The sequence below is a fragment of the Panthera pardus genome, unplaced genomic scaffold (genome assembly GCF_024362965.1).
Source record: "Panthera pardus isolate Hobbes unplaced genomic scaffold, ASM2436296v1 HiC_scaffold_8, whole genome shotgun sequence".
Classification (NCBI taxonomy): Eukaryota; Metazoa; Chordata; class Mammalia; order Carnivora; family Felidae; genus Panthera; species Panthera pardus.
The window spans coordinates 108,018,986-108,034,059 of record NW_026527013.1 but is presented as its reverse complement, the minus strand read 5'-3'; the positions used below and the strand labels follow the sequence as shown (position 1 = coordinate 108,034,059).

At 35.3% G+C, this 15,074-nt stretch overlaps 1 protein-coding gene across 6 annotated transcripts in view; it reads left to right on the top strand.

Annotated features, from left to right (window-relative positions):
• AGMO (alkylglycerol monooxygenase) overlaps window positions 1–15,074 on the top strand; it is a 387,401-nt gene that overhangs the window by 61,873 nt on the left and 310,454 nt on the right. For all 6 annotated transcript variants that reach the window (XM_053896924.1, XM_053896923.1, XM_053896922.1 and 3 more), the window contains one exon: window positions 3,776–3,927. In XM_053896924.1, coding sequence (XP_053752899.1) covers window positions 3,776–3,927 — 152 coding nt within the window. The remainder of the gene's footprint in view (window positions 1–3,775; window positions 3,928–15,074) is intronic.

Genomic DNA, 15,074 nt, shown 5'->3' with positions numbered 1-15,074 from the left:
AGTGTGGGAGTCCCTGGCCCATGGCCTATTCTCTCATGATGGATGACAAACACTTGTATGTGACCATCCCAGAATGCTTGTCCCAGCTCTGTCTGCATATCTAGAAAAAGTCACTCTGGATTACCTTGTCATGTCTAGTAGTCTACACCTCTGCATAGGTTGGCCTTCTGGAGGACCCGACCAGGAAAAAGGCCCATGAAGGTCCTGCAAGTAGTCTCAGAGCTTTTCTGATTGGGATTCTGAAATATGCAAGACATGGCTGGGTGTGACAGGAGTTCTGCATAGGCAGTTCCCTTGGATCAAGAACTCACCCTCAGGGACAAAACTGCTCTTTCTAGCCATATAATTAATTGTTAGAGGAGGTTATTGGGAGGATGTTTCACTGGATGACTCTTGAGCTAGACTAAGGCAATCAGAGTCTCCTTACCATCTCCCTGTCCTTGGAATATATAATCTGCTACTATTGTCATACTAGCAGCTGTTTTAAGGATGAAACCTTTGAAGAATAAGGTGTTGAGACCATTTGGACTGAATACGTGACTGAACCCTGTTAAGACCTCTATAAGCTCTTAAATACTGAGAACAAACTGAGGGTTCATGGGGCATGGGGGAGAGGGGGACGTGGGTGATGGGCATTGAGGAGGGCACTTGTTGGGATGAGCACTGGGAGTTGTAAGGAAACCAATTTGACAATAAATTATATTAAAAAAGAAAGAGATGCAGGGGTGCCTGGGTGGCTCAATCAAGTAAGCGTCCGACTTTGGCTCAGGTCATGATCTCATGGTTAGTGAGTTCAAGCCCCGCATTGGGTTTTCTGCTGTCAGCACAGAGCCCGCTTCGGATCCTCCACACCCTGTCTCTGCCCACCCCCCTGCTCACACTCCCTTTCTTTCTCTCTCTCAAAAATAAACAAACATTAAAAAAAGAAAGAGCTCTATATAAACTTTTAAGATTTTAGCAGGCAGGAATAGAGATCTGCTGATATTGAGGCTGGCCAAAGCCTTCTATGTAAGTTTCTTGGCTTTTGAAAACTACCACCCACTGGGACATCTGGGTGGTTCAGTCTATTGCATGTCATGATCTCATGGTTCCTGAGTTCAAGCCCCACATCTGGCTCACGGTTATCAGCGCAGAGCCTTCTTGGAACCCTCTGTCCCCCTCTCTGTGCCCCTCCCCGGGTTCTTTGCTCTTTGAAAAAATAATTTTTTTTAAACTTAAAAAATAAAAAAAAGAAACCTACCACCCACCAATATAGGGTGATTTGCCACTTTTTTGATTTCTCCTAACTCTTCACATACAGGGGACAATTAAAGAACTAACAATAATCTCAAATTGAAAAAAATGGGTTTTAAGATCTGATAATGTATAGTCATTTCAAAAATGTAGGCTTTTGGGACATGTGGGTGGCTGAGTCCCTTAAGCGGCCAAATATTGATTTTGGCTCAGGTCATGATCTCTTGGTTGTGGGATCAAGCCCTATGTCAGGCTCTGAGCTGATAGCATGGATCCTGCTTGGGATTCTCTGTTTCCCGTTCTCTGCCCCCCTCCCTCCCTCTCTTTATTTTTTTTATTTATTTTTTTTTTCCTCCCTCTCTTTAAAAAAAAAAAAAGTTTGTAAAAAATGTAGGCATTTGACATTTCTTTTCATTATTTATATTAATGCTGTTGTGAATGACCTAATGTTCTATGTTACAGATTAACTAATAATTTGAAGTATTCAACAGGAGACAATTTTAAAGTTATTAAATCATAGTTATAATCCTATCATAATTAAAGTCAAAAGTAGATTAAACTTAAAGGCCCATATCTTCAAAAGACTCAGTTACATGCTAATTCATAGATGCTCACTGTGTAGAGGGAAATACTATTAAAATGGTGAATTTAATAATATACTAATTTGAGCTGCTTCTTCAGCTTTTATTTAAAATTAGAATGTTTAACAATTTCTTCATCTGTTTATAGTTTATAAGTGAATTTTTATTAGAGTGATCAATTCATTTTACATATTAATAATAAATATAAAAGAAAAAGTCACTTCAACCAAATTTATAGAAGTGATACAGGAAAGATTATCTTTAGTCTAAACTTAAATTTGATTACAGACAATTTCAAGAGAAAATGCTACACTTAATTAAATTGAAGTATATTATATATTTTTTGGAACGTTCTTGGTAAGAATTTATAGAAGCTTGGTAGCATAGGTGGCAAACCATATTCCAGTGTCTGGGTTTTTTAAAAAAAGTTGTTTCTTTTAACTAGATTTTTAAAAAAAATTTTAGTAGCTTTCCAGTTGACCTACCGTGTCATGTTAGTTTTAGTTGTGTAATATAGTGATTCTATAGTTTTATACATTATGCAGTACTCACCATGATGAATGCAGTTACTATCTGTTGTAAGGTAAAGTTTTACAATATTATTGACTATATTCCCTATGCTGTAGCTTCATCCCTGCAAGTTATTTATTTTATAACTAGAAGTTTCACCTTTCCCCCTCCCCCCCCTCCCCCCCCCCCCTGCTGCTGGCAACCACTAGTTTGTTTTCTGTATTTATTAATCCTTTTTTGTTTTTGTTTCTTTTTTTTTATTTTGTTTTTTGGATTCCACATATAAATGGAATCATGTAGCATTTCTCTTTCTCTGTATAACTTATTTCATTCAGCATCATACCCTCTAGGTCCATCTGTGTTGGCATAAATGGCAAGATCTCAGATGACACTGTAATATCCTATTGTATGTATTTACCACGTCTCCTTTATCCTTTCATCTATTGATGGACACTTGGATTGTTTCCTTATCTCAGCTATTGAAAATAATGCTGTAATAAACAAAGGGGTACTTATATCTTTTCAGGTTAGTGTTTTCATTTTCTTTGGTAAGTACCTAGCAGTAGGTGTACTAGATCGTATGGCATTTCTATTTTCAATTTTTTGAGGAAACTCCATACTGTTTTTTACAGTGGCTGCACCAATTTATATTCTCACCAACAGTGCATGAGGGTTCACTTTCTCTGTATCCTCACCAATACCTGTTATCTCTTATCTTTTTGATACTAGCTTTCTGACTGGTGTGATGTGACATCTCATTGTAGTATCTAAGTTTTTATACATTATTTCTAGGGAAAGATTATTCTCTTACATCTTTAGAGTTATAGTTTATATTACTACAAGAATTATTGAAATTCTTTGAGAATCCAATTTGTGATCCTAAGTATAACATCTAATAACATAAGAGTATGTGTATAAGTCTGTGTGCAAAAGAGAGAAGAAGGGAATTAAGAGAAATAGACAGTAGTTAGCCAGAAGCAACTTTGATCTAAGGCAGTAGGCATTTCTGCAGTCCCCTTTAAACTTTATACCTTTTAAACTTCCTTTAAAAAGCACCCTTCTTGTGCTCTTCATTAAGATTTGGAAATGACAGTCACAGAAAATAAGTTGTAGTTTTGTCATATTTATGTTGTATGGTTTCTATGAAAGTATTTTAAGAGACAAAAAAAAAAAAAGAAGAAAAAAGGAATGGCATCCTAAATTCCATGAAATCGAGAGTGCAAATAGCTGGCATCCATGATAACTGTGAAACAAAAGGAAGTATCTCATGGAACATTTTGATACGAAGGAAATTGAGCCTTTTAAAAGGTCTGATAGAACTGTGAGAAAAAAAGAAGAGAGAAAGACTTTTATTTTTATATATGAATACATTAATTTTTAAATGTTACCTAAAATGTTTTATAATTTTACATTTAAAAGTGGTATAATCATTGTAAATTTTATTTTTCCAGTTTGTTTTCCAGAAGCATCGAACTGACCACATACATTTATATCTGGGAGAACTACAGGCTCATCATTTTGCCTTGGGATTCTCCATGGACTTGGTATTTAACTTTCTTAGGAGTTGATTTTGGCTACTACTGGTTCCATCGCATGGCCCATGGTAAGTTGCAAATCAAGGTTTTATTGATAATTTAGGGATAATTTATGCTGAACTGTGTTGGGCACATAGCAGGTATTCAATAAATACTGAATGAATGAATAAGTGAAAAACATGGTTTGTCTTAAAGTATATAAAGATTAATGATGAAAGTTTAGTTTGAAATTTAAATGGAAAAAATCTGAATTTTTTTTAAAAGGTGAAATTATTAGAGATACATTTTTCACACCTCTTGTACCTAACTTGCAAAAAAACTGTTGAGAATGTGATGGCTGTAGCATTACTTTTTAATATACCACCTTACATTTTTCTTATTATGACATGCTTGGTAGAGTCTAGAGACTCTTACACACAGTATCAGACTTCATGTCACAATTATCAATGGTCATTCAGAAAAGCTCTGAAACAGCATGGAATCCTGGGTAATGTGTGCTGTCATACATAAGAGTGATTCAAGTTCTTGGCAGTAATTCCTCACTGCAAATGAAATTGCAATCATCTAGGCACTAACCATAATGCATTTCAGTATTACCACAGTTTTGTAAAATTTCTTATCTAATACAAAGCCCTCTTACCACACTGGCCCACTGAATTTGGTTTTTGGGATTACTGGCTGAACTTTCCAAACAATGTTTTGTTATGGAAAGGGAAATGGAAGGACAGGAAACAGTCTTAAACTCTGTAGGACTAAGTAGAGGTTGGAGAATGATTGTAGAGCTAAGGTGAGCAAATAGTCTTTAAGGAGGAAGAAGGCATGCAAACGTATTTCTGAAGGGAAATGGGGGAATGTGCTAATTTTGAAAACCTACTGAAGAGTAGAACTGAGGATTTCAGTGGGTGGTTGGGTTGAGTGTGTGGGGAGGAAGGAAGGAAGGGGAAGAAACCTGGAATAATAATAAAAATTAATTGGGGGATGGCAAGAAGAGGCCTGAGATCAGGGTGAATAACCAAGCAATGTGTGTAGGAGGATGGTGACCAAATATCCTTCCCAAGCAAGGATGAGGAAATAGGAGTGACATAGATTAGCATTATGTTTAAGGCACGAAATTTTAAATGCAGCATTATTTTTGTTTGGTACATTAACCATGCGTAAACAGTGAAACTATAAAGAATGTTAATTCATTAAAACAATTTGAAAGGAACAAATAAACTAGAAAAAATTATTTATTTTGTGTGTGATAACCTTTGTCTTTGAAAATAATATGTCAGTGCCTGACATCATTTCCTTGTGTATAAAGCAAGAGGATACTCCCAAATTGAACATGACTAGGAATAAAATATGGTCATGTAGTAATCTTTGTATTTTATTTCAAAATAGTAGTTTTCTCCCTAAAATAAACCCATTGGCAATCTTCCTCATTTTCTATGCAGCAAATGGGTAATGCAGAAAGCATTTATATTGTATGATTTAATTTCAGGAGCCTTCTAATATCACACTGTCCTGTACAGATGTGTTTGTTTGGGAAATCTGCAAATTCGCTTAATCTTTAAAAGCCCATTATAACAGGAAACAAAGAACCAACAAAATATTACCAAATATAAAACTTCTAAAAATATGTTGATGTTAAGTGCTCCAGTTAAGGAAGAGCAATAAAGTAAAATAATATATTAAATACACAGAATCGAGGCTGTGTAAAGTATGCTTCCCATTAGAAAATTTTGAACCAAATCCAGTGGAAGCAGGCATTAAAAAAAAAATCTAAAAACCTTCTGGAAAAACACTCACCACCTTCAGGCTATGAAGTCTAATCATAAGTTCAAAGATCTTTGACTTGTGATGGAAAGCTCATAGGAAAAAAAAATAAATTAGTAGTTGAAAGTGTCAACCTTCAGTATGGTAGTCAAATTTTAAATTTTTGTGATAATAATGTAAAATATTAAATGGAATTTTAGAAATCTAGAAGTACACAGGAGTAAGAAAAACTTTTAATATCAAATTTCTTGAGACTCTTCGGTTACTGAACCAACGTTAGTTAATTAGTCAAGTTTATTTAACTGAGAAGTTTGAACAGTTCTAAAATCCTAATGTTGTCCTAAAATATAATAAGGAAAATACCCTCTTTTCCTACTTAATGTGTTACTTTCCTTTCACTACTTGCAGTTAAATAATAAAATAAAAACACATTCCACATTTGTTGATATGTTAAATGCTATGAGTTTTGAAGAAACAATATATACTTTTTGTTTTTACATATACTTAAATTATTTCTTTAGTAACCCAAATTGCTGCTAGGTTTTTTGCTGTCGTTTTCTTGTTGTTATTTGTTTGGTTTGCATCCATGTAGAATTTTCTCACATTAAAGTTATGGAAGGAGTTTATTCTCAAAAACTTGATTTTGATCTCTATTCCTGTACAAAGGAACAGGAGGATATTTGAGTCTATTGTGTTATTTATATTTCATTCCCTTTTCCTCTGGGATCATTAGAAATTCATTGCTAATTATTGTCAACTTACAGAAAAACAAGAGTAACACAGTAATTTCTATAGAATGCCTTGACATCTTTTTTTTTTCCATGAAATTTATTGTCAAATTGGTTTCCATACAACACCCAGTGCTCATCCCAAAAGGTGCCCTCCTCAATACCCATCACCCACCCTCCCCTCCCTCCCACCCCCCATCAACCCTCAGTTTGTTCTCAGTTTTTAACAGTCTCTTATGCTTTGGCTCTCTCCCACTCTAACCTCTTTTTTTTTTTTTTTCCTTCCCCTCCCCCATGGGTTTCTGTTACGTTTCTCAGGATCCACATAAGAGTGAAACCATATGGTATCTGTCTTTCTCTGTATGGCTTATTTCACTTAGCATCACACTCTCCAGTTCCATCCACGTTGCTACAAAAGGCCATATTTCATTCTTTCTCATTGCCATGTAGTATTCCATTGTGTATATAAACCACAATTTCTTTATCCATTCATCAGTTGATGGACATTTAGGCTCTTTCCATAATTTGGCTATTGTGGAGAGTGCTGCTATAAACATTGGGGTACAAGTGCCCCTATGGAATGCCTTGACATCTTAAGAAGGAAATGTAAAAAGACAAAATGAAATTCATCTCAAATTTAAAGTAGCTTCTGGCATGCTTAGTCTCCAATACAAAAGGATGCATTATTTTTTCCTTGAATTTCCTATGAGTTATGCTAAACATGTAAGAAATCGGGTGAAGATTTTTAAGGGAACATTAAAATCATTACAGTGTAAATGATTACTATTTAGTAAGAGTAAGAATGAGTGTTCCAGAGTGCTGGTAGTAGATTTTATCTCATCTTGGATGATAGTTGCAAGAGTGTATGTGTTTGTAAGAAATATGTTGAGTTGTGTACTTAAAGTTTACATACATTATTCTTCAAAAAAAGTTAATGAGTAATGCCACCTATATGATTTGTTAGTGAATAGCTTGAAGTCAGAATGATACAAAAGGTAACCCAATTTAGAAAATAAGAACCAAGAAATTATCATTTGTAACTATAAGCATAAACATGTGACATTACACAGATTTTATCTGTATCAGTTTCCACAACCATGGATGGCGGAAAAACAAGAAACCAGTTATTAATTTTATTGCCCCTCTTCTCCAAATCCTTCTTTGGTATCGTTTGTGTTACCAGAGGTAGACCCTACAGATATTTGCAAGCTTACTTGGTATTAGACTTTGTCAGTTTAAAAGATTGGACGGATACTCCAGGGCCAGAATAGAAGGGGCTTTGCTTCCAGTTTTCAGAGTGCTCTTTTCCATGAGGTACTTAGCAGATGGGTGCCCAGGGAACCTGGTAGTAACCATGGTTTAGCTGTAGCCTATACCTTTTGGTAAGATCCTCTGTCTTCCAAAGGACCACATCAGAGGATTGCCTGTAACACACACCCTCTGGGGGCTGTGTGCTCTAGGAAGTTCCTTTGTTCCCACCAGAGCTCCTGAAGTAGCCATAGCTTCTCCAAAGATGTCTGACTCAGACTTGTTGGAGGATGGGAGGGGGTTTTCTAAATTCATACATGCCTGCATTTTTTACTCTCCCTCAGGTGCTTAGGCAATAGTTTTGTTCCCTAGTTGCTACTTCTGTACCACTGAACTACTCCTCGTTTACCATTTAGTAGCTAACTGCTTTTTTATTAGTTAATAGTTCTTTACATTAGCTTTTTCTTACTCAAATTACTGGTGTGTTTTTTCCTCCTGATTAGACTCTGACTGATAAAGCCAGCTTCCCTACATAGTATATAAGGTTGTAAATTGAAGCTTATCCTGACTCTACCTTTAACATTCTATGCTGTGGCACTGATTACACATTTAGGCTATAATACAGTTTAGTTCATTTCTGAAATAAAGAAGTTCATCTGTAAAATTGTTATAATAAGACTTTATACAATCCCCTCAAACTCCAACTCTTTTACTCAACAAGTAAATTAGTTCACTGTCTATTTATCTCTTTCTGTAGTTAAAAAGGGTGGGTGATCATGATTTTTGTGTAATTATTTAGTCATTCCTACAATTTTATTATGATTAAGTGGGCCTCTCTATATGACTTATTAAATTTCACTTGTTTTCATTCTTTTCTGACTTCTAACAGGGGTTGAATTTAGACCATTTTAATTTCCATCACTGTTTAAATAAAAATAAGCAAGTGTTCATTGCTTAGAAATTATTTTATTTTGTGGTAGTACCAAGTTTGTGGTCTCTATTGAAGAATAAGTGACCTCAATTTGGCTACATTTGTGTTTCTTTTTTTAAAAAGACCAGAATAGAGGTGGCAGGATAGCTCAGTCAGTTAAGCATCCAACTTTGATTCAGATCATGATCTCACGGTTCGTGAGTTCAAGCCCTGTATTGGGCTCTTTGCTGACAGGCTGGAGCCTGGAGCCTGCTTGGGATTCTGTGTCTCCCTCTATCTCTGCCCATTCCCCGCTTACACTCTGTCTCTCAAAAATGAATAAACATTAAAATTTTGTTTTAAATAATAAAAATAAAAATACCAGAATATACCTACTTTTGGTAGCTCTTTGCTGTATGTTTCACTATATTTTTTTAAAATTTTTTTTATTTTTTAAAATTTACATCCAAATTAGTTAGCATATAGTGCAACAATGATTTCAGGAGTAGATTCCTTAGTGCCCCTTACCCATTTATCCCTTCCCCCCCTCCCACAACCCCTCTAATAACCTTCAGTTGGTTCTCCATATTTATGAGTCTCTTCTGTTTTGTCCCCCTCCCTGTTTTTCTATTAGTTTTGTTTCCCTTCCCTTATGTTCATCTGTTTTGTCTCTTAAAGTCCTCATGTGAGTGAAGTCATATGATATTTGTCTTTCTGTGACTAATTTCACTTAGCATAATACCTTCCAGTTCCATCCACGTAGTTGCAAATGGCAAGATATCATTCTTTTTGATTGCCGAGTAATACTCCATTGTATGTATATATACCACATCTTCTTTATCCATTCATCCCTCGATGGACATTTGGGCTCTTTCCATTACTTTAGCTATTGTGGATAGTGCTGCTATAAACATGGGGGTGCATGTGTCCCTTCAAAACAGCACACCTGTATCCCATGGATAAATGCCTAGTAGTGCAATTGCTGGGTTGTAGGGTAGTTCCCTTTTTAGTTTTTTGAGAAACCTCCATACTGTTTTCCAGAGTGGCTGCACCAGCTTGCATTCCCACCAACAATGCAAAAGAGATCCTCTTTCTCTGCATCCTGTTGTTGCCTGAGTTGTTCATGTTAGCCATTCTGACAGGTGTGAGGTGATATCTCATTGTAGTTTTGATTTGTATTTCCCGGATGATGAGTGATGTTGAGCATTTTTTCATGTGTCAGTTGGCTATCTGGATGTCTTCTTTGGAGAAGTGTCTATTCGTGTATTTTGCCCATTTCTTCTCTGGGTTATTTGTTTCTTGGGTGTTGAGTTTGATAAGTTCTTTTTAGATTTTGGATACTAATCCTTCATCTGATATTTTGTTTGCCAATATCTTCTCCCATTCTGTTGGTTGCCTTTTAGTTTTGCTGCTTGTTTCCTTTGCTGTGCAGAAGAGTTTTATTTTGATGAGGTCCCAATAGTTCATTTTTGCTTTTGTTTCCCTTGCCTCCTGAGACGTGTTGAGTAAGAAGTTGCTGTGGCCAAGATCAAAGAGGTTTTTGCCTGTTTTCTCCTCGAGGATTTTGATGGCTTCCTGTCTTACATTGAGGTCTTTCATCCATTTTGAGTTTATTCTTGTGTATGGTGTAAGAAAGTGGTCCAGGTTCATTCTTCTGCATGTCGCTCTCCAGTTTTCCCAGCACCACTTGCTGAAGAGACTGTCTTTATTCCATTGGATATACTTTTCTGCTTTTTCAAAGATTAGTTGGCCATATGTTTGTGGGTCCATTTCTGGGTTTTCTATTCTGTTCCATTGATCCATTCTTGAGCCATATGTTTCACTATATTTTTATAATATACTGTGATTTTATTCTCATTGGATCAGTGAGGGTGAAGTCCAGCCTGTTTTTGCCTAAGTTGCAGCCCTTCCTCTCACCTCTTTCTGTTATTTCTTCCTTTCTCTCAATCCTTGGAGTAGTGATCATTCAGAACATCAGTGAAGGGAGTTTTGCCAGTTTCTCAGTATTACTTTCTACTAAAAAAACATGTCATCTGTATCAACCGTTTTCCTCTGAGTTCATTTTAATGACAGAAGCAACACTACGTCTGATGGTAAACACTTGTCCATAGGAGTACTTAAAATGAACTGAAAGATTACCATTATTGCCCCTCAGAAAAACCCATCTGAGGGAACTTTCCTCTTAGAAAGAGCTTATTTTTATCACGGGTAGTTGTGGTCATGCTCAAGGCTACAAGTTGAATTTCGTTTAGTGTAGTTAGATTCAAGATGTAGGTATTATATGAAAAGCACAACTGAAACAAATATTTGAGCCATCATCCAGGTGTTGAAAGTATGGATGCACTGAGATATCAAACAGGCAAATCATATGCTTGATGATAAAGGGTAAGAGTTTCAGGAATCTCCATCAGCCTATTTTTGAATGTTGATACTAAAGTGTGGAAATATTTCCAGGAAATATTTCCAGGAATAGTTGGGAGCATTTGAGGATGGCTCTGGTAATATTTTCCAGGGATTAAAAAAGCTGTGAAATGAGCAATCAAAATGAAACTGGAAGGCAAAGAGGGATTAAAGATTAATTTATGAGCCTTAGTCAGCTTGTGACTGCTTAAGACATGTGCCTTATTTTTCCTTTAGTGCTAGGACTTAGTACACTTGCCTGTCACATAACAGACAGAGCACTGGAATTTGTTTCAAGAAATCTAGTTGTATAACTATTTGTGCAACTATTTACCACACACATAACCTTAGGATTAACCTCTCTGAAATAGATTTTATTGGCATTATTAATCTCTAAGTTTTGTGGAGTTTGAATTAAAAATGCTTTAAAAGTGCATGAACCAAGTGAAAATGAATGAGTGAATTAATTAATTAATTAATATGCCAACACTAAGAACGCATGATGGAGGCTTATGTGAAGATTTAGGGGTGATTAAAATGGGCAGAAAAGAGACAAACTTAAGTTAGGGTAACCTTTAGGATTGAACTGAAATGATACTCCATTTAATATGATGTGGGAAAAGCATATTTTTTCCCAAGTAATTTTGTTCAAAAGGAGAATTTGGAGAAGTCTTTTACCAAATGCATATGATACATTAGCAAACAAAACATTTGATCCCAGCCATTCTAGACCATAAGAAGCCAAATCAACTGCAATTCTATCCTCTTTCATTTATTAAACAATTGTAATTGTGACTGAATTTATTGTTATCATATGAAAATAGCACTATGAAAAAAATTATGAAGAGAAAAAACTAAGTGAAGATGTCTGGAAATATTATCAACTAACTTAGAGACTTTTTTTTACCATTATAAACTATTTGTACATTAATTTTTTCAATAAATATTTAATGATCACCTATTCTGTATTAACCCTATACCAGGTACCAGAGATAGTGTTGTTAATAACAGATCTGGTCACTGATTGTTCATTCTACTATGGATGATAGATATTAATAATTACTTAATAATTATAATAGGTGAAGTACAATGATGATTATAGCACAAACACAGAAAATGACAAAAGAAATTGTCCTCGTTGTTACTTACTCTTAAATTTGCACATTTCTGAATGCACTGATCAATTTTTCTCAAAGCAGCGTGCATTAAAAAAATGAGATTCTGTTTAAAATGCATAATCCTCATGATGATGATAGTAACAGTATTAATAGCAATACCAATCATTAAAAGTCAACTATTATTGAAAGCCATTAGAGAATGTTTAAAAAGCATAGATTGTGGAATCAGGTTGCCTGAGTTCAATTCCTAGTATTTCCACTTATTAACTGAGATTTGGAGCAGGTTAATCTGTTCTAATTTCTTCATCTCTTAAATGTGAATAATACTATACACATGATAGGGTTTTTTTTTTATGTTTATTTAGTTTTGAGAGAAAGAGACAGAGCATAGGAGTGGAAGAGGGCAGAGAGAGGGAGACACAGAAACTGAAGCAGGCTCCAGGCTCTGAGCTGTCAGCAAAGAGCCTGATGCAGGCTCAAACTCATGAGCTGCAAGATCATGACCTGAGCCAAAGTGGGAAGCTTAATCAACTGAACCACCTAGGTGCTCCCATGATAGGATTTTATAAAGTTTAAATGGGGAAAATGACTTGTACATTGTTAATGTTAAGTGTTACTATTATTATTGATTAATCTTTATTACATTGCTAGGGACTTGACTAGGTGCTTTACATTATAAAGCAGCATATTATATTGTTCAATTCCCAGAACAGCCCTATGAAGTAGGCATTCAGTTGTTCATCAGATATTAGATGAGAACCTATATTCTAGTAATTTCTAATTTCTGGGAATATAGTAGTGAACAAATAAATGCCACTGTCTTTATGAAGTTTGCATTTTAATAGGGAAGGAAATCCAGATGTAAAACATATGTAATACAATGCCAGGTAGTGAGGAGTGTTGTGGGATAGAGGGTGATGAATACAGGAATCAAGTAAGACATCTCTTGGGATTCATAGAGGTGATAGGTGGCATTTTAGTAGAAATTTAAATGAGCCGAAGAAGGCATCCTTGGGATATCTGAGGAAAGAGCTTTCTACACAAAAAACCTGTTAATGCAAAGTACCTAAGGAGGGAATCAGCTAGGCATACTTGAGGAATAGTAAGAAACCATCTGTGGAGAATACCGTTAGGGAACTGGAAGAAAGAGAATGAGGATGACAGGATTCTGGTCATACAGGATCCTCTAGACTGGCAATAATAAAACTGATAAATTAAACCTTAGCAACACTCCCCAGTTTACCCTGCAGCCTATTTATTATGGGTGTAACATGAAGCCAGGAAGATTTTTAGGAGAGGAGTGACATTTATTTATTATTTAACAAATACTCATTGAATACCTACTGTATGCTTTAACTTTTATTGGCATATATAGTACTCAAAATCCAAAACATTTTTATGAAAGTTACTAATATAATGTCAGGATGTGATATGTGCAGTAAAATTAATAAAGCAGTTTTGGAAAAATAGAAAAGTACCAGATAGGTTTGGGCATCACAATTTTACATAGAATTCCCCAGAATATTTGTCTGATAATGTGACTTTTAAGCCCAGACCTAAAGCTTTTTAAGAGAATGAGTCATATGCTTCTGGGGAAAAGGAATACCAGGCAGAGAGGATATAGTAAGTTCAAAGGCTCTGAGACAGAGGATACATGGCACATTTGAGGAAATGCAAGGAGGATCATTCTGGCTGGAGCTACAAGGGGAAAGGATTAAAGTTGCACTAGATGAGGGGTATCATAAATGTGAGGCAGTTTGGGCATACCGTGCAAGAACTCAAACTATTATAAGAGCGTTGACTTTAAAATAAAGACTGTAACAAGAGACAAAGGACACTGTATAATCATAAAGTAAAGAATCCAACAATTTAACAATTGTAAATATTTATGCACCCAACATGTGAAAGCACCCCAAAACATAAAGCATCTAATAACAAATGTAAAGGAAATAATCGATAGTAATATGATAATAATAGGGGACTTTAACACACCACTTACATAAGTGGATAGATTATCCAAACAGAAAATCAACAAGGAAACAGTGGCTTTGAATGACACATTAGACCAGATGGATCTAACAGATACAGTCAGGCCATTCCATCCTAAAACAGCAGAATACACATTCTTTTTAAGCATGCTTGGAACATTCTTCAGAATAGGTCACATGTTAGGCTACAAAACAAGTCTCAACAAGTTCAAAAAAATTGAAGTCATACCATAAATCTTTTCCAACCACAATGTTATGAAACTAGAAATCAACCACAAGAAAAAGTCTGGAAAAAACACAAATACATGAGGTTCAATAACATGCTACTAAACAATGAATGGATCAACCAAGAAATCAAAGAGGAAATAAAAAACTACATGGAGACAATTGAAAATGAAAACGCAATGGTGCAAAATCTTTTGCATGCAGCAGAGACTATTCTAAGAAGTTTACAGCAATACGGGCCTCCCTCAAGAAGCAAAAAATCCTCAGATAAACAACCTAACCTTACACCTAAAGGAGCCAGAAAAAGAACAAACAAAACTCAAATACAGTAGAAGGAAGGAAATAAATAATAAATGTTAGAACAGAAATAAACAAAATAGAAAACAAAACAAAAATACCCAGAACAATGGAACAGATCACTGGAACCAGGAACTCATTCTTTGAAAAGATCAACAAAATTGATAAACATTTAGCCGGACTCATAAAGAGAGAGAGAGAGAGAGAGAGAGAGAGAGAGAGAGAGGAAACTCAAATAAACAAGACCAGAGATGAAGGAGAAGAAATAAAAACCAACCCCACAGAAATACAAAGGATTATAAGAGAATATTATGAAAAATTATATGCCAACAAGTTGGACAACCTAAAAGAAATAGATAAATTCCTAGAAACATATAAACTCCCAAAACTGTATAAGGAAGAAACTGAAAATTTGAACAAACCCATTAGCAGCAATAACATGGAATCAATAATCAAAAAACTCCCAAAAAACAAATATCCAGGACCAGATGGCTTCACAGGTGAATTAGACCAAACATATAAAGAAGAGTTAATACCTATTCT